At 34.7% G+C, this 21,015-nt stretch overlaps 3 protein-coding genes and 1 long non-coding RNA gene across 4 annotated transcripts; 3 read left to right on the top strand and 1 right to left on the bottom strand.

Moving 5' to 3' along the window:
• Positions 1 to 2,988: 2,988 nt before the first annotated feature.
• On the bottom strand, positions 2,989 to 7,115 carry LOC112707280 (organic cation/carnitine transporter 4). Its single transcript, XM_025758957.3, has 2 exons — positions 6,598 to 7,115; positions 2,989 to 4,219 (listed from the first exon to the last, which is right to left on the bottom strand). Exons 1-2 carry the CDS (start codon positions 7,007 to 7,009, stop codon positions 3,030 to 3,032), a joined length of 1,602 nt encoding a protein of 533 aa, XP_025614742.1. The 5' UTR covers positions 7,010 to 7,115; the 3' UTR covers positions 2,989 to 3,029.
• Positions 7,116 to 12,149: 5,034 nt separating this feature from the next.
• Positions 12,150 to 13,647, top strand: LOC140174606 (uncharacterized). Its single transcript, XR_011864341.1, has 3 exons — positions 12,150 to 12,320; positions 12,425 to 12,511; positions 13,355 to 13,647. It is a non-coding gene; the product is annotated as an uncharacterized lncRNA (long non-coding RNA).
• A 2,014-nt stretch (positions 13,648 to 15,661) lies between these two features.
• LOC112705332 (uncharacterized) lies at positions 15,662 to 16,372 on the top strand. The gene has a single exon (XM_025756163.1). The coding sequence runs from the start codon at positions 15,662 to 15,664 to the stop codon at positions 16,370 to 16,372; it is 711 nt and encodes a 236-aa protein (XP_025611948.1).
• A 3,585-nt stretch (positions 16,373 to 19,957) lies between these two features.
• LOC140174721 (uncharacterized) lies at positions 19,958 to 20,494 on the top strand. Its single transcript, XM_072200222.1, has one exon. The coding sequence runs from the start codon at positions 19,958 to 19,960 to the stop codon at positions 20,492 to 20,494; it is 537 nt and encodes a 178-aa protein (XP_072056323.1).
• The last annotated feature ends 521 nt before the right edge of the window (positions 20,495 to 21,015 follow it).

The following is a 21,015-nucleotide window of genomic DNA, read 5'->3' as shown; positions in this document are numbered from 1 at the left end:
CGGGTCTCAAACTAGAGTGGCTCTTGTGAGTCGGGGCCTATAACCATAAAAAAGAAGTATGTAATTAAGTATGAATTTGGATTTTGTGATGAATTAAACCTACGGGCGTTTCATGTATGATATGATTATACTATGCTATACTTTTCTGTTTCTTGTATTAACTGCTTAACTTACTATTATTCCAATATGCACGACTAGATACACGATTCTCGACTAGTGTTACAGGCTTATATGTATCCACTTAATATATGGTCTAGAGTCTCTAAAGTCAACTAAATAGTAGCGCCTGGCTACTAGCCTTGCTTATGACAGGCTAGAAGTTGGGTCGTTACATGAAACAGATTGTTTGGACATTCTGCACCTTTTGCATGACTCTGATGATAGTTACACGTGTGAAATTGTTGATTTAATTCACAAAATTCAAAAACTTTTATCAAGATTTTGATATATTCAAGTCGATTGAATAACTAGAAAAACAATAAAATAACCAATCAAATAGCTAAATATAAAACAAAAAGTAATTTTAATCATGTGATTTAGTCCGAATCTAGTAATGTTCTCCAATAAATCATCAATTCTAATAGAGACTTTAGTGAAAAATAAGTCAACTTAATCGTGAATGGAACGGTACTAATCGAGAATGTGAAGTTCATTTGGTCGTGTACGTCCAAAATGGACTACGTAAGTGATTCAACAAATTTAATATATTGTAATCAACCTGAATAAACTACACGAAATCTAAATTTAATAATTGTATCCAAATAAACTGTTGTATGTTCTCAATTTTCAGTGGCGTTCGTTGATTGATATAATAAGATCAGATTGGAGTAAAAGAATTAATTGAGCTCATTATCTCTACGTCAAACTTGCATAAAGTTTTTATATTTTATATGATGATTGCTAGTTTGCTACACTGTTATATATTTAAGATATTCTTCTTGTGTATAGTATATATTATATATATAATAAAAAATTATGAGAACAATAAAAATTAATTTAAATCAGTCTAAAGTTATTTTATTTTTATTAATTATCATAAAAATAAATGCATAATATTAAATAGAATAATATTAAAAAATTAATTTATTTTATTCAATTTCAATCAATTTTTAAAAATTATTTTATTATTTTTAAATTTTAAATTATAAATTTTTAAATTTAAATTCTTAATTAAAAACATAAATTCTAAAATTAATTAATATTAACTAACTAAAATTAATTCTCTATATATTTTATTAAATATAATTAATAATATATAATTATAAATATCATATTTATAAAATTATATATATTAAATTAAATAAAATAATTTTAAATAATGCTACGTAAAAAATTGTTAATAATATATATAATTCGTAATAGATGTTAGAGTTATAGATAATTACTTACTTTAATTAGGATGGGTTTTACAGGTGGCTCCTTAATTGGTCCGAGACTTTAAATTATCAAATTGAGTATGCGTGCATCATCAAGCTACGCAAAACAATTAATCTTAATAATTGCGACATAACATCTGCTAAGCTATTTTAATTTCTCGTTCTTCTTCCAATGATTAATTTCATGAATAATTCTATAATAAAAAGGTCTTTGTGTGAAAAAAATAAAAAGAAGTGTGTATAATCTATTTTAAAATATTAATACAAAAATATTTTTTAAAAATATTTAATTATCTATAAAAGTAAATTTTCATCTATTCATCATTTTTTCTTTTCACGATAACATACACCTAATTTCATTTGTTCCTTTCTGGTCTCCAACTGCAGCAGGTAACAACAGTCTCAAATTACTTTGAGAAAACCTGCAATATATAATTGGTAACAATAATATTGAAAACAGTGATGCATGATTAGGATACATTTTTAAATGCTTCTTATTAAGTACAAATGCTACATTTCTTATTAATTAAATAAATTTTAACTTTTATTTATTATACTTTATATCAATTATTTAAATTTAGAGTCTATAATTTTAAATTTACGGTTCAAAATTTTATGATTTAGAATTTAAACTCAAAATTTAAAATTTAAGATTTATGCTTTAGAGTTTAAAAAACGGCAAATATCTTACTTCTTCGAAAACACGTTAGCGTTTACCCATAATTAGTGAAGTTGAAAAGTTAGCAATTTAGTATTGAAGAGAGAATCGTGGTGTGGAACTAACTCTAGAGTTTCTCTTGTTTTTTATTTATTTATTTATTTATTTTTGGATCTGGAACTAACTCTAGAGTCGATTATTTTCTAACAACTGAAAAATAACAATAAAAAGTGTTGGCCATTCTCTATTATTATTAAGGTTTTTCTATTATTTTCCCCCAAGGACTGAGAATGTTTTTCTTTCAGTTTTTATTGGGTCAGTATGAGTTTGTTTTGTTCAGTGGAAATTATCTGGGCCTCTTAAGAACGGTGGTTGTGTTTATTCAATGGCAAATATCTCATGGATTGGGCTTTAACAATGCTGGCTGACGATATACAACGAACAGAGAGAGTTTTAGTATATGTTAATGTGAGTGTATGGGTGAGTCTGTATGACAAAATAATAAAAGAGAGAAAATAGAGACTTCAAATATGTTCTGTAATGTTATTTTTAAATTAGTCAGAAACTTATACAGTTATTGATCAAGAACAATATACGTGACAAAAAACTGTGACTTTTAATAGGTATTACCGGAAAAAAAATAATCAGGTAAAGGTTCAGTCAAAAATACACCATTTTCAATTAAATTGAGTTGGTTTAATAATTAATATATTAATTTAGTTAAATAAATGTCAAAATTTAAATTTTATTTTATATATATAATAATTTATTATCCAATAATAAATTTTTAAATGATTTTTAAATTTATAATAAATTAATTTTTAACTTATTAGATTAGAAAATAAAACAAAAAAAATTTGTCAATTACAAATGTCTAAAATTAGAAATTTAGAATTGCTCGATAATCTTGGACTCTACCAAAATTTGATCACTAGAAAACAATATCAATAGAGATGATGTTAACTAATGTTAGTAGATTAATAATTTCAGAAACATCAAACAAGCCCAGCTTCCAACCCAGAGAATGTATCATACAAAGGCTGATTCAAAGTTTCCGGCAAATAAAATGCAAACATGCCACCCACTATTCCACATACAGCAAACACTGCGAACGGCAACCAGCCACCCAAAACCACCACCACCGGCGACAATATCGCCCCCATTTGCACCGCTTGCGTGGCGCACCCAAGTGCCGCGTTCCTGACCACTGTAGGAAACAACTCCGCCGCGTAAATAAACAACAAATTATAAGTTCCGGCCATCCCAAATATTCCCAAAATACCACACACCATTCTAACTAACTTCCACACTCCAACATTACCCATTAAACTACCTAACAAACAAAATAATCCGCTGAACCACATTGTCCCTATTGCCAATGGCTTCCTCCCAAACTTGTCCAACAAAATCGCCGTTATCCCAAACGCCGGCATCTCTGCCACCGCATTCAACGCCACGTTCATGTAAAGGTTGGTATCAAGATTTACCACGTTCAAACTCAGACCATAGTAAACAACAGAGCAAAAGAAGTTGATTGCCACCATTAGAATCAACCTTATTCTAGTGACTGGGGAGCGAAGCACGTCAACGATAGAACCACCAACTGCATTTTTGTTTTTCAAAGACTTATTGTTGTTGTTCTTATAAGTCAAGGTTAGTGCTTCTGTTTTTGCTTCTGCTTCTACTTCGACTTCTTCGTCAAGTGCAAGAAGAACACCACTAGGGAGGTGCTTCCCATTGGTAGAAGCAATGATAGACATGATCTTCATGGCTTCAGTTACTCTTCCACGAACGAGGTACCATCTTGGTGACTCTGAGAGGAAAGGGATGACGAGGAAGACGAAAAGAATGGAAGGGATGGAGGACGCAATGTAAAGCGCGCGCCATGTTTGGAAGACGTAAGCAACGGCAGAGAGGATTGCAATGCCGATGGAGAAGAAGTAGAAGGTAGACATTCCGGCGATGCCACGTTTTGCTGGGCCGATTGGCTCGGTGGCAAGGACGAATGCGCATAGGCCAACGCCGCCAGTACTGAAACCAGTGAGGAGGCGGAAAATGACGTAGATCCAATAGTTTGGCGAAAATGCTGTGAGGCAACCAAAAATGGCGTTTAAAGCACAAACGACCATCAATGAACCTTTCCTTCCAAGAAAAGAGTCTGAGAGGTGACCAAATATTCCAGCACCTGCCAATACAAAATTCTTTACATCATTTCATTTCATATATTTAATTAAATTATTCATAATTTTGAATCCTTTGTATAAATTCTTTAATTATTTAATATCATGATCTAGTCAAGAATCGATAAATATTCAATTCAACTAGAAACTAAATAAGAGTAAAGCCAACTTCAAGTCCATTGAAAAGAAACACCACTTATTATTTTAATTTTTTGCAATTTTCGACTCTCAAATTAATACGAAAACCATACCTGAGCCTTCACTTTAAGCACTAAAGAGTTTATAGGGGAGCAACACTATACTCAAGAGTACATCTTTTGTTCCTATTATCATTATTAATATCTCTCGAAAAAAGTTCCCTAGCTTGAATAACGCGTGGCCTTCTATTGAAATTTGTTGTGTTTTAGTTTTATTTATGAGGAATAATGAATGGCTGAGGTAGAAAAATTGAAATTTTATTTAAAATTAAAAAAATAAATTAAATATATAAAATTAAAATTTTAATAAAATTTAAATTATAAAATTATTAAATCTAATACAAATTTTAAAATTATAATATTAAAAATTTTTAAAAATTAAATCAAAATTCTAGCCACCATATAACATCTGTCGCACAAGTTGGTGTTGACGAAACCAACGCATAAATAATTTAAAAGGGGAAAAATTAAAAAGGGTTATCATTCATCCACTTGGGTCTGTTTAATATTCAACGTGAAAACACCACCGAAACGACAAACTAAAAGCAAATTTATACATGTAACAGTCAAATAAATCTACTCAGAAAACGACAAACACAAAAAAGCCTGTTGGTGTCTCGGGCCAAGCCCCCATTTAAGACTTTTCTGTTTCAAAGTTAGCACGCCATGTTCATGTTGTGATCCTTTACCTCGTCACCGGTAAATTAGTCAGTAATAAACTACTATTTTGTGTAATCTTTATCTTTGTTTTCCAGAATATAATGTGCCCTCATGCCTATCTAGAGGTTCATACTTTCATCGTCTCCATTCTTTCGAGAAAGAGTTTGCATTTATCTATTTTTTTAAACTATTATCATTTATCCCCCAAAGTAATTCTCAAGTCTCAACGCATATATGGCTTCTTTCAAAGGTCAAAACCCACATAGAGAAATAATAATATGATAATTGTTATAGTACCTAAAATTTCGTATCTAATTTAGAGAAAAAGTTAAAAATTAATATGTAATTTAAATGATACAAAAATAAATAATTTTTAAATATTTGATATTTATTTTAAATAAAAATTTGACAGATTCAACACTAAAATACTTCGGCACTAAAAAACTGGACTAATAATATATATTGTTAATGAAATTTCTTCAATTATTATGATTGTGTTTAAATTATTATTTCTCTCGCTATCTAAACAAGAAGTGTGATTGTTATCTATGATTCTATGTAATTCTCAATAGAAAAATTGTGTGTGCTGTTGATTTATATAAGTACAAAATATTAACTACTATGTATGATACTCTGATGTATCAAATACCATTTATAGAATTAAAATGATCATCCAATTAATTAATTGAAATAACCACATTCCTTGCTATAATTTCCCATTTCCCCAATTAACAAATATCCTGATCTTATCCGAAGCACGGAAGTTCAACATAAATAAATAGTTCTCTCGCTTAAAATTCAACATAAACAGCTGTCTTAACTACAACTGGAACCTTAATAATAATAAGAATAATAATAAAGATTTTGCTATAGTGTGTTTTAAGGATATAAGTTAAATATATTATAAAAAAATTTAATATTATTTATTATTTTTTATGTATTAAAAATATAAAAAAATATTTTTATAATAAATAATACTAAAATATTTTTTATAATATATTTAATCTATATCTTTAGGGTATCCGATGGCAAAAATCCAATATCCTAATAATAATAATAATAGACCTGCTACATACGAAGAGGCGAAGAGCTATACTTCCTAACGACAGTAACTCTCATCGCTCCCTCATTAATTTGTTTCTACGGTTCTACCCAACTGTCAGCGAATTTTATTTTATCTTTAATAATTTATACTGATACATTCAGTTCATATTACTGTTTCATTAAATTACTATGATTTAAAATTTTAAATTGAAATTTTAACAAATAATTATTCAGATACTTATCAAAAAGTTAGAAATTAAATTATTATTATTTATATATTATTATATAACAAGCTTAATTGTACATATATTATCGCATTATTTCTGTTTTTATGAGATTATAAAATTGAAAAATATATACGTATTTATATTTAATGTGTTTTTTAAAAATTTTGAACGATGAATCTAGAAAATAGCAGTTAAAAGGATCTTACCAGAACCATGAATTACGAAAAAAAAAAGGTGAAAGTGAAAATAACTAACCAATCATACATCCAGTAAAGAATAAGGATTGGACGAGCCCAACTTTAAATTTATCGCGGCAAATAAGTCCCCATTCTGATACGGTGGCGACGCCGCGTCCACTAACCCATTCCCAGTCGTCCGGCCGGATCTCGCAGGTGCTCCTAGCCATTCCGCAGGTGGCGGAGGTGGCAGCGGTACATCGCCACTCCGGTTCACGATCGGCAAAGATCATGACCATGGTGTGGAATGCCTCCAACGCCCACGCGAGACTTGTGAAGATGAAGTGTCTCAACTGCCACTTTCCGAACTCGCCGCAGTACTTTCGAAGCATTTCGTCGATGCAGAGCTTTTCCGTCTCCGCCTCCTTTGCTGCCGTCGCCACCAGCGGCGTACGGAGCTCATCGGAGTCCGAGAACGGTGTCCTTGGCATTTCAGATATTTTTTCTTGTGTTGTCTGATTCTTTCTTCTTTTTCTCTGTGTATTCTTTGCTGATAGAGTGTGTTTGGGAGAGAGAACGAGAGAGAGAGAGAGAGTGTGTGGTTGGCTTATTTATAGTCTCAATCTTGTTGCTAGGTTGAGACTTGAGACTTAGCTTGAGAATATTCCTAGAATTGTTTTTTTCGTTTTGGGTTTTATTTAAATTTTGTTTCTTTCTTTTTTCAATTCGTTACATGTATTTTCTGTTTTTTAAATCTTATTTTATTTGGGGAAAGAATTATCCTTGAAAGAGAAATCAACAAATTTTTAAGTTAGTTAATATTAATTAATTTTAAAATTTAAATTTATAATTAAGAATTTTAATTTAAAATTTAAAATAAATAAAATAATTTTTAAAAAATTTAGTATTAACTGAAAATATTAAATTTTTTAATATTATTCTTTTTATGATAGTCCTAGTTAAAAATTAATAGTTTTATTTGGATTTATTTAATGATTATGTTTACAGAACATATCAAATTATCAACATAATAAGTCAAGATTGTTAATTAGAAATTTGTATTAAAAATACAAAATAATAATTTTAACATGCACTTTAGTTAAATCCTTGTTATTATAATTTCTTGCTTTGTTCTATGTATTTTTTTAATTTTTTTTATTTAACTCGCTTTATTTTAAGAAATTTTTTTAGTTATTTGTTCCTAACAAAAGAGAAATTTTAAAATTTGCAATGCCAGATTGGTTAATTTAATATAAAAATTCTGAAAAATCAGAGATGGAATTAGAAGCACAACTAAGGAGACGTTGTTCGAGCCTGAATAGCCGAATAGGTGATCTCTTCATCACAAGTTAATTAGTCTTTCTTAAACATAGTTTCTAATATGGATATCAAGTTTATTTTTCTTTGTTTCCTAGCTGATTTTGTTAGTACTGCTCTTCCTAGAATAATTCAATTCAATCGTTTCTTTTTCGGGCATTTATATCCCCGTTATTTATCAAAAAATATATTAAAGGTTTAATCAATGATAAAGTATAATAAAATAATATATTTATGTACGAAATATAATAATATATTTTCATTTTATATTTGAAGTGATTTTCTATATAAAAGATATATTCCACTTATTAAACCGATTTACCATTGATCAATTCACTTGCAATTGAATTGGCTGATCTAATTCAATTATCTACTTTTTATTCTATGGATTGTTTACTAACTGAGTTTAAATTTTATGTATTTCTTATTTGAACTTATAATTTAATAGTTTACTTCTGACCATTAATTTAAGCTTGGAATATGGAATTTATGTTCAACTACTGTTGCTAAATCTTTTCTGAATATTTTTTTTTTTCAGTTGACCTTTTCCAAATAATTAGGAGCAATTTTTGGTTCCAACCTTTCTTTAGCAAAATCTTCTTTGATAATAACTAAACTTAGATACATGCATGATTCTATCAATTTAAATGTTTGAATACACAAATAATTTTGACCAAAATATTAGGTAATGGTCTATATACAGTGTGATTAGTCAATTTTGAGCAGACAAACGACAATGATTTGAAACAAAACATGTATGACAAAAACATAATGGAGTAGTAGTTATTGGTCAAAATTCCAAGACCTAAGTACTAATTTTTGCTAGAATTACTTACTTACTTATCTTGGAATCAAAGTGTGATTAATAATCAAATTGATTGATTTTACCAGTGTGATTAAAAACCTTTAACACCTAGCAGGTTTTAAATTTTTATTTGCTGGCAAAAAGTGAGGATATGATTGAAGAAGCCTGGTGGATGAGAGTGGATAGATGAGTTTCACTTCATCATATCGAACATGGGTATGTGGTGGTAATACTAATAACGTTGTGTCATGTGCGTGACAGGGAATAACTATTATGATGGACGCGTGTGCTTGGAATTTAGTGGGAATCTGTGATGTTGGTCTGTTCAAGGTTTTTGGCCGAGAAAATAGATTTGGATTTATAACATAAAAAATAAAATTGTATCATAATTTGCAGAGGAATTTTTTTGAAATAAAATAAAAAAATTATTGAAAATTATTTTTGGATTATATTTTGGAATTTATTTTTTTTGGTAGGGGCAAATTCATCATAGCTATGGCGAACTTTATTGTTTCTGGCCAACTTTAAATTCTTAGATTTTTTTTTATTGGAGAACATTGTTCTTATTACATTATTGTTGTATATATATGCATATAATTGAATAAATAATAATTTGAACATATAATTTTTTTATAAATTATTAAAAATACATATTTTAAAAAATTAATGTAAAAATACAAAAAATTTACGTTATTAAATACGACATACTCTTATGTATTTTTGTATACTTCTGTATATTTTAAAAGAAAATAGACTTTATAAATTTTATAAAATTTGCTGGAATCTCACAAAAAAATTAAATTCTAGAATATAATTGTAAAATAATTATTTTGTGAAAATAATTTTTTTTATTTTAAAATTTTTTTTATTGTAAATGCCTCTGCAATAGATGCTAGACTGCTAACAATTAAGAGGGATGGTAGAAGGAGGATGAGATCGAAATCAAATAAGTGTTTTTTCTCTTCAACTGTATTTTAATAAAAATATAAAATACTTTTTTAGATACATTTGCACATTTTTAAATATTCATATATCAATTATGTCCAACTTTATTATTAACTTATATTTTTAAAATAAATTTAGAAATATTATATATTATTATTTATGTATGTAAAAAACTATTTTAAATTTTTATATAATTAAAAATAATTAAAATAAATAATATATTTTAATATAAATAAAATATTATTATAATTTATTTAAAAATATTTTATATTTTAATATGAATAAAATATATAGTTATGTTGTACACCAAAATCTTTTTAGTAACCAAATCTAATTAAAAATTGGTTTAAGTCCGACTACGTGAAATATTTTAATATGAATAAAATATATAGTTATGTTGTACATTAATAGAGTTTGAATACACGCTCCAACTACGTGAAACGATTCTCACGTTCCTCCTCCTCCTTCTTCTCTTTATTCGCATTTCGCCTCCTTCTTCTTCTTCACGTGCGTGTTTCTTTCTCATCGTCACTATTTTATTGTTGTTGCTGCATTTTTTCTTTTTCTCATTCTCTTCCTAGTAATTTTACATCATTATGCATCTTTTTTATTTGATTTTTTCTTATTTGTATTCTTATTAATAGAGTAAATGAGATGGTAAAATAAAAAAAAAATGAACAAGAAAACAAGAAGATGATGATGATGAAGAAGGCGGAGGAAGAGGAGGAATTTTGAGTTATCATTAAATAATTTTGGTGCATTTTAGATTTAAATAAGGTGAACTTTTAGTTTGTGCTTATTTTGAATTGAGTTTGTGTGTCGTCATCATTTTGAATTTGAACTTCAGTGCAACTTTTGAGACAAATGAATACAAAATACACCGAAAACTTATAAGTACGGCATCAAAAATAATTCTATATTACACTAAATTGTGCTTCAAAATGCATTAAAACTACTATTAAACGTAACATAAATAGATTAATAAAAAAAATAATTCAAATTTTCAATATTCCATTTAAATTCAAATTTTCAACTATGAACACTAATTTTTACAAAGAAAAACAAAAATATTCAACTTGTAGACAAAGTAACTACACCAACATCAATTACTAATGAAGTATATTAACGAAATTCGAGCCAAATCTCAGCTATTTGATTCATTTGAAAATAATAACTCAAAGAACATTGATCGTGAACGAAGAGAACATAAAAAAAGAAGAAAATGTAAAAAAAAAAAGAGAACACAAAAAATGTAAAAAACTCTAAAAAAAAATAAAATCTGCATAAAAAAAGCAGTTATATATAGTCGTACATTAAGTTAAAAGGTTATAAGAAATAATAACGCATAAAGTTGAATTAAATTATAACAACTTAATTAAATTTAATTGATTAAATAATTTAAAACTAAAAACTTATTATAAAATATATAGTATCCATCTTCATAAATCATATTATCTATATAAAGTGGATGTAAAATCTACATCCACATTATATTTCTATAACAAGTGTGCTATCTCTCGGCTTTGAATTTTTCAGCTCTTGCTATTATTATTTTGTAACTTGGATAAGGACGGGACTCGCATGTGGCTTGTCGAACTCCAAATAAATGGTACAAGGAGGGAAAGGGATTTTTTATTCAAATATAATATAATATAATATAATATAGATTTAATTATTTTGCGGATCCTTATAGTTTTATCGAATTTTTAATTAAATCTCTACACTTTTTTTTTAATTTTCAACTGAGTTTCTATATGTAATTTTTTTTGAATTAAATCATTGTCGTAAGAATAACATTTAAGATAACAAAATATTCTATTTAAAAAACAAATATTCTCCTGTTTAGATTAGATATTCTTATTGGACATATCTCTATTTTTTTAAATACCTAAAAAACTCTTAACATTTTGGCACAAAGGAAAAAAAACCTACCCAACTCCTAATTTTCTCTTTGAAAATCATGTAAAGTGCGTTTCTCTTTCGTCGACCCATCGTTTTCGTCTATAGCCGTTGTCGGTGCGTCGTCTTCCTCCAAAGCTTCCGTCAGTCTCTGAAGATCTGTACTGATTGATCCGTCGAAGCCTTGTCCGTCACTCGTTGCGGCTCGCTTCACGTTGCCGCGCCGCACTGCGTCTCACCTCGCCTTGCTGTCTGTACACTCGATCTGCCAGAATAGGTGAGTTAGTTTCTAGTTGTACCATATATTAAGGTTGTACGCTTTGTGCCCTTCATCATGAACCATATATTTTTTACCACAAACGCACACACAACAACAATTTTATTTTACTATTAGAGAGAAATGAATTACAAACTGTCATATTCAATGGATAATTTTAAAGTTTGCCAAAGATAAGCTTTATCGCTATTCTCAAATACAGATCAATACACAAAAATTTTATTACAGTTGTCCAATTCTAAAAAATTGACAACTCCTTTAATTTAGTTTATTTGTTCACTAATCTTAAGTTACTTTTTTGTATGCCATTCCACATTTAGTTTTGAAAAATTTTATTTAAGAAACAAAAAATATATAAATATATACGGTGAATTGACATATGAATTAGTTTTGCTTATTAGGGTTATGATATTAAACTAGCTTGAATTTTTACATTTTCTGTCAATTTGTTTCAGGATCTGAAGTATTGTTAATTTTGTAAGAGCTATAAAAGCACAGAAGTCCTGAAATAGTTCTAGCATTGATTGATAATAAAGCTTATCTTCATGAGAAGCAAGAGGTGGCTGTTCAGATTTTGCAATACTCCTCAATATATTTCTATTTTTCATTAGAGACTCGAGTCTCTTGTTTTCTCATAGAATATACTTCATTGTTTCTGTGAAGGATGTCATTGACTATGCAGAGAAGAACAGAATGTTCTTTATAGAGATATTTGCAAAGACAACGAACAACATAAATAAACTCTTTGAGGTACTTTTATGTTCTTTCCCTTTTAATTTATTAATTTTTAAATTAATCATGACTTTTTTTTATAAGAATGGAAATGGATGAACAATAGTGTAAATGTTCTAATTATTAGGATGTCTGTAATTGCATGTAACATTCAATAAGTTATTGATTGTTTAGAATATGTATTGTTGTTCTATTCAAAGAGATTTAACTATTTAAATATAGACAGGTTTAACATAGTTATGATCTATGAAAGACATTTTATTGTCATTTGGTCTATTTAGTTGATTTTATTAAGTGAGATAAGACTTTTTTGTTATTGTAGTAGTAGCAATAATAGTAGTGACTATTTGGATGTAACCGAATTTTAGAATTTTCTGTAATTTGAGAATTTACATGTAAAATATGTATGGTTACAATTTTATTTGGATATAAATCCTAATTGAATATAAGATGTAAAAATTAAAAGGTAATGCTTCAATACTGTTCAGGTGAGATGAAACTTAGTCTATTTAGTAGTAAATTGTACACAACAGGCCACCATGCTCTTGCAGTCTGAAGGTGTCTGTGCCAAAATTATATATATATAGTTTTTACTGTCAGTTTTTGTAAATAATTTTAGTTATTATTCTATCAATGATTCTTGTTGCCATATACCATATGAAAGTTCTTTTATATGGAATAAATTGCTCTTGCATACATTTCTTTTTTCTAATTATTATGGTTACAATAATGGACCTCACAAAGATGATCTTGTTCCGATTTTCTTTGTTCCAAAAGTAGACTATCATGCTTTGATTAAAACTTTTGGTGAAAAGGACTATCTTGTTGAGACACCTGATGAACTCAATTCTACTCTTTTAGAATCTTTTTCGGCGGAAACCGGTCGTTATCAATGTTATTATTGATCAATCCTTATGCTGGTTTAGAGAGTGGAAGGCTGCAACACAAGAACTGATTTGTAAATTATCTGTATTACACTGAAATTATGTTTACTATAGTTTTTGTTTTTAGATTTCACAAATTACATAATCTTGTGATTTTTTATGGTGTACTATGATATGATAAAGGCACAAATTATTCCATGAATCCATACAAATGTAAAATGTTATATGATCATAATGAATACTTAAATGATAAAAACTGAATTTGATATATACTTATGACTACTATTTTTGTTTTATGTTATTAATTCTTTTTTTCCATATGTTCTTAAGATAAGGTATTTTGAAAGCAAAAAAAAAGTATTTCTGGTACAATTTGTATATAAATAACTAAATAAGTAAAAGAATGATAGTGACAAAATAAAAGAGATTACATGAATATTTTTTATATTGTAGAATCATTGAATAGGGATTATAGGAATATCTTTTATTGAATATTTATAGTTTCATCGAATTTTTAATTAGGTCCCTATACTTTTTTTTCTTTTCAATTGGGTCCCTAAGATTATACAAGTAATTTCACAATTTACTAACATTTTTTTATGTTTAACGTTAACAGGGACTTAATTGAAAAAAATTTTAACGTATAGGGACCTAATTAAAAAAAATGTATAAGGACCTAATTAAAAATTTAGTAAAACTATATAAACTGTAAAATAATTAAACCTATAATATAATATAATTACACTCCCAAAAAATTAGTTTTTTTATTATTACTTATTTTGTTGGCAAACAAATGACATAATTATAAATTTATTTTATTTACACTATTAATATGATAAATACTAAAAAATTTTATACATATTTTTATTAAAACATATTTTATTGACGGTATAAATAAAATAAATTTATAATGATCTTATTTCTACCGTCAATATAAGGCTATATTTTGTAGTATAATTTAAAACAATTTAAAAAATAAAATCATTATTGGCAAAGACATCAGAAGAGGTACTACGTTAATTTTGGAGTATATGAAATACACAAGTTCAATCACAAATATACATAACATGGTGCGGCTACTGGTTCCTTCATACACTAGGGTTTGTGTATTTTTAAAGTTTTGTCCATGTAAGAATTTTAATAGAGAGTGATTATTACATGAAAATAATAATAATTATATAATAATTTAATCAAATATATTAAATTTTAACGATTTTTTTATCGTTTTTATTCGAAGACATTTTTATGTGAGTAACTCTTTATATAAACAATTAATTGTATATATATATCATCACATTACTAAAACTTATCAATTTTTAACCTATTATTTTAAAAGTTATTTGTTATGGCATGGCCCAAAGAAAACGTGGTCCGACCCGACCAATTAACCACCCGACTCGAACGGTCGGGTGTGAGGCGTTCATTTGCCGACCCGGACACGCGTTCAGGACAGCTAACCGCTACAGCTGTATAAGGAAATTTCGAGGAAGGTGGGTTCTGTCCTTGTGGGACCCACTTCTGACACAGTATATACGGGGAGGGTCCTACCCCTCCCCCAAGGTACGCTACATACCACTCTATCCCTTTCTCGCCTGCACACTCTACTGACTTGGGCGTCGGAGTGTCTTTGCAGGTGACACCCCCTCTCTCCGCACCAAGAGCTCGGGAAGTCGGCTACCCCCAACTTCACATTCGCGACTCAATTCAAGCTACACCCCACATGTCCATCCGAGGACTCCTCCGACCCGTCCGGTACCCGAACCACCGAACATTGGCACCGTCTGTGGGGACAAACGCCTAAATGGAGATCGTGCAAGGTCCAGGGGACCATGGCCACGCAGCGGGCCTCGAGGGGGCAGCCTCCGTTGCCTCTCCCTGCGAGCGGCTGAGGTCCACTTCGCGACGAACCGAGTCGCACTCGAGAGCCCAAGAAAGACGCCCCTTTGGGGGAACTGGTAGCGACAGCGCGAGAATAATGCAGTAACTGCGCCATAGGGTGCAAAACCTGGAGCGCCAATTAGCAGATCAGGAGCATCATCAGCATCCTTCCGACCCCGACTACTCCCAATCTCCCGAGAGTCAGGGAAGAACCTCCCACCGAAGTAGTCGTTTCCGACGTACTCCCGTCTCAAGATTGGAATCGGGAAGTAGCCGGGAGGACCGGGAACACCCTAGGAGGCGAAATGACACAATCATCTACGCCCAATGTAAGCGGGCGTGCACCATGAGGCGAGACCGCGAAAGCGGAGAAGAGAGATATAGGGGAACACGGCGACCCGTGATCATGGGCGCTACCCCATTCCATTGTTCCATCCTCGAAGTCCGGTTGGCAAAGCACTTTGACAAACCAACGAACATGAGGTATGACGGAACCCAATACCCGCAGGAGCACCTCATGGCCTTTGAGGCCAGAATGAACCTGGAGGGAGTGGGAGACAAAGTAAGGTGCCGCGCCTTTCCGGTCACCTTAGCAGGCCCTGCGATACGGTGGTTCAATAGCCTCCCGCAAGGCTCCGTGGCTGGCTTCTCGGATATCAGTCGCACCTTCTTAGCACAATTCACCACCAGAATCGCGAAGGCAAAACACCCGATCAATCTGCTCGGCGTCACTCAAAAAACTGGCAAGACGACCAGAAAGTACCTAGATCGTTTCAACGACGAATGCTTGGAGATTGAGGGGTTAACCGATTCGGTGGCCAGTCTCTGCCTCACGAACGGGCTCCTTAACGAGGACTTCAGAAAATACCTCACCCCAAAACCAGTTTGGACGATGCAAGAAATCAAAACTGTAGCCCGCGAATACATTAACGATGAGAAAGTCAGTCAAGTTGTGGCTGCCAACAAGCGGCAGCCCACCTACACTCAACCCAGGCAGCACGGCAATGGAGAAAGACGGAAGGAGCACGCCAGAGATGGCGGCCCGAGCAAGGCACCAGACTCTTTCCTCGTATCGGAAAATTCACCAATTACACTCACCTCACCCTCCTCATCATAGAAGTTTACCAACAGATAGCTGAGAAGAGAATCTTGTCAAAGCCCCGTCCTCTGAAGGATCGAACTGGGGGGAACAAAAGCCTCTACTGTGATTACCATAAGGGCTATGGACACAAAACACAGGACTATTTTGACCTGAAAGACGCACTGGAACAAGCGATCAGGGACAGAAAATTAGCCGAATTCTCCCATCTCATCAGGGAGCCGAGGAGATGAAATCACGACCACGATGGGGAAGACAAGACTCGAACGGTGAAGCGACGACAAGAGCCAAGGGATGACGACCACGGACTTACCGTAGTGAATGTAGTAACCGTGACAAATACGGCTCCAAGGTCGAAATCGGCTCACAAAAAAGGTGACAAAGTCCTGGCGGTCTCCTCCTCGTCTTCGCGAAGCTCCAAAAGGGCCACATCCATCTCTTTCGACCCGGAAGACCAATGGTTTGACGAGGTTCTAGAGAGCCCCCCATGGTCATCACGGATAGGGTAGGAATCGGTCTCGTCAAACGGATCCTTATAGACACAAGAGCAGACTCGAACATTATGTTCCGCAACGTGTTCGATGCATTAGGACTACGGAATGCCGATCTAACGACTCACCAGCACGGTGTTGTAGGGTTAGGCGATTACTTCATCAAGCCAGACGGGATAATCTCCTTGCCGGTCTCCGTGGGACAAGGACAGGGGCGAAGATCGATAATGGCTGAGTTCGTAGTTCTGAGGGATTCCACGGCCTACAACATCATCCTAGGGAAGAAGACGATTAACGATGTTGGGGCAGTGATCAGTACAAAGCTGCTAGTGATGAAGTTTGTCAAGGAAGACGAATTTGTGGGATCCATAAAAGGAGAATTGGAAACGGCAGTCGCTTGCGACAATGCCAGCCTATCCTTGAGGAAAAAATCCAAGGAAGCATCAGGAGTGTTCCTCGCCGACCTGGACGCTAGGGTCGACGACAAGCCCAGACCCGAGCCAGAGGGGGACCTGGAGAAGTTTAGGGTCGGGGACACGGAGAAAAAGTTCACGTTCGTAAATAGAAACCTCCTGCATGAATTGAAAGAGCCTTTGGTAGAAATGATCAGGGCCAATGGCGATCTGTTTGCCTGGACGCCAGCCGACATGCTGGGGATAGACCCTCATCTCATGTCACACCACCTGGCCGTCAAGCCTGAAGCCCGACCAGTGGCTCAGAGGAGAAGGAAGATGTCACAAGAGAGAGCAGAGGTGGTGGCCAAGCAAACGGCCAGCCTCCTAGAAGCAGGTTTTATCCGAGAACTAAACTACTCGACCTGGTTGTCGAATGTAGTTCTGGTAAAAAATCACAACGGGAGGTGGAGGATGTGTGTAGATTACTCCGATCTTAACAAAGAATGCCCCAAGGACTGCTACCCCCTTCCCAACATTGATGCGCTTGTCGACGCGGCGGCAAGGTACCGGTATATGAGCTTTATGGACGCCTACTCCGGCTACAATTAGATACCGATGCACCAGCCTGACGAGGATAAAACAGCATTCATAATACCTAAAGGAATCTATTGCTACAGGGTGATGCCCTTTGGCTTGAAAAACGCGGGGGCCACATACTAGAGATTGATGAACAAGATATTCAGCGATCTCATAGGCAAGACGGTGGAAGTCTCTGTAGACGACATCCTCGCGAAGACCGTCCGACCTGATGATCTCCTGAGTGACTTGAGGAACGTGTTCGCGTCCCTCCGACAACACGGCATGAGGCTCAACCTTCTTAAGTGCGCCTTTGCCATGGAGGCCGGAAAATTCCTAGAATTTATGATCACCCAAAGGGGGGTGGAAGCCAACCCTGAAAAGTGCCAGGCGATACTCCAAATGAAAAGCCCAGGCTGTATCAAAGACGTCCAGAGACTAGCAAGAAGGCTCACCGCACTGTCCCGCTTCCTTAGAGCGTCGGCAGCAAAAGCTCTACCTTTTTTCAATCTGATGAGAAAAGGGATATCGTTCGAGTGGACCCCTGCATGCGAGGAGGCGTTCAATCACTTCAAAGAGATTCTAGCGGCACCCCCCGTACTCGGGAAGCCCAAGGTCGGAGAACCACTCTACCTGTACCTGGCCATAATGGAGGAGGCGCTTGTGGCAGCCTTGGTGCGAGAAGAAGGAAAGGCTCAGCAGCCAATTTACTTTGTGAATAGAGCGCTAAAAGGAGCAGAACCGCGATATAGCAAACTGGAGAAGCTGGCACTGACACTCTTGACCTCTTCCCGCAGACTAAGGCAGTACTTCCAAGGCCACCAGATCATCGTGAGGACGGACCATGGAATCCGTCAAGTACTCCAAAAACCTGATTTAGCGGGAAGAATGATGACTTGAGCCATTGAACTCTCCCAGTACGACCTGCGGTATGAACCCCGACATGCTATTAAGGCACAAGCAATGGCCGACTTCTTGGTAGAAGTAACGAGGGACCCAACCGAGGAAACGGGCATACGGTGGAGGCTCCACGTAGACGGGGCCTCCAACCAAAAGTCTAGAGGTGCCAGGATCATCTTGGAAAGTCCTGCCGGGGTCATATACGAGCAATTGATCAAGTTTGAGTTCCCGGTGTCAAACAACCAAGCGGAATACGAAGCCCTCTTGGGAGGCCTGACCCTAGCTTGTGAAGTTGGGGCGACGAGGTTGGAGGTGTGTAGCGACTCACATGTCGTCACCTCTCAAGTAAACGGGAGCTACCAAACCAGAGACTCGCTGTTGCAAAAGTACTTGGAAAATGTTAGAGAATTGAGCAACCAGTTCGAGGAGGTCACGATCCAACAGGTCCCAAGGGAAAGGAACACACGGGCGGACCTCCTATCTAAGCTAGCAAGCACAAAACCGGGAGTGGGCAACCAATCCCTCATCCAAGGCATGCTCAAGGAACCAGTAGTTGCCCTCCACTTTACAAAGATATGCCCCTCCTGGTTGGACCCTATCGTCAATTTCTTGGAAAGCGGCAAACTCCCTGACGACGAGAAGGTAGCTAAAGCGTTGAGAAGGGAGGTAGCCAAGTATACGACCATATAGGGACAACTGTTTAAAAAGAGACTCAGCCAACCCCTGTTGAAGTGCCTACACCCCGAGCAGACGGATTATGTACTCAGAGAAGTCCATGAAGGATGCTGCGGCCACCATATCGGGGGCAAAGCCCCAACAAGAAAGCTAATCCGAGCTGGATACTACTGGCCGTCAATAATGGAAGACTCCAAAGAATTTGTGAAGAAATGCGTCAAGTGTCAGGAGAACGCCAACTTCCACAGAACACCCGCTTCCGAGCTAAGCCTACTGACGTCCTCCCGACCTTTCACACAGTGGGGAGTCGACCTCTTGGGACCCTTCCCGGTTGGCACAGGGCAAGTCAAATACCTCATAGTTACCATCGACTACTACACCAAATGGATAGAGGACGAACCATTGGCTAGCATATCCTCATCTAATTGTAGAAAGTTCATGTGGAGGCAGTGATAACTCGATTCGGCATCCCGGAGGTCACCATCTCAGACAACAGGACGCAATTCACTGACAAAAAGTTCATAGAATTCCTCAACGGCCTGGATATAAAGTAGAAGTTCTCCTCAATGGAGCACCCCCAGACGAATGGACAAGTCGAGTCCGCAAATAAGGTCATCTTACAAGGCCTCAAGAAGCGGCTGGGTAACAAAAAAGGTTCATGGACCAACAAACTCGCCTCAGTCCTTTGGTCTTACCGTACAACCGAGCAGTCCTCCACGGGAGAAACCCCCTTCCTCCTGACATACGGGGTGGACGTGATGATACCCATGGAAATCGGCAAGCCAAGCCCGTGGCTACTTTTGAAGGGAGTAGAAGAAGCAGTGGAGAAAGACCTGGTGGATGAGGCCAAAGAGATGGCCCATTTGACAGAAGTAGCACTAAAACAAAGAATGGCCCTGCGCTACAACGCCAAGGTGCTCAAGAGGGAGTTTGAAAAAAATGACATCGTCTTACGACACAACGACATAGAGATACCGACCCAAGGAGAAGGAAAAATGGCGGCAAATTGGGAAGGCCCCTCAGGGTCAAAGAGGTGCTCGGCAAAGGCGCTTACAAATTGGAGAAGGTCGACGGCAAGGAAATCCCGAGAACATGGAATGTAGGTAACTTGAAAAGATTTTATTCCTAACTCGAGCACGCTGGATAGGCGGTTCGACGAGTTCAGTGATTTACTATTGTTAAAACACTTACCATGGCTGTAGACCTGTTTAACTGCCGATTAATGTTTACTTAACAAATTTCTCTTTCTATTTTTCCTCAACTATGTATCCCGCGACAATACGTTCCTCATAACGAACGGTAAACGGTGTGACAACACGACGTCCTGGGACTGATCACCTCGGGAGCCAACCAAGTTAAAAAGCCATAAAAAATGGCCACGATAATAATAAAGCCACGACATGGCCTCGCCAAAAATACCAACGTAACGATAAACGAATGACGAGCAACAGCGACAAAACGGGAACCAAACAAACCGTAAACACTACCAGATAAGCAGAAAAATATGATAACCACAAGCCGACCAAGTGGCTAATAAAGTATGACAAAACAGTTTCAAAAATTCTACAACAAAACCACAAAAACACAAGGTACAAGAGTTCACTTTTTGGGCATATCAACAATC

The sequence above is a fragment of the Arachis hypogaea genome, chromosome 8 (assembly GCF_003086295.3).
Source record: "Arachis hypogaea cultivar Tifrunner chromosome 8, arahy.Tifrunner.gnm2.J5K5, whole genome shotgun sequence".
NCBI lineage: Eukaryota > Viridiplantae > Streptophyta > Magnoliopsida > Fabales > Fabaceae > Arachis > Arachis hypogaea.
The sequence above is the reverse complement of the archived record's forward strand: the minus strand, read 5'-3'. Positions and strand labels throughout refer to the sequence as shown.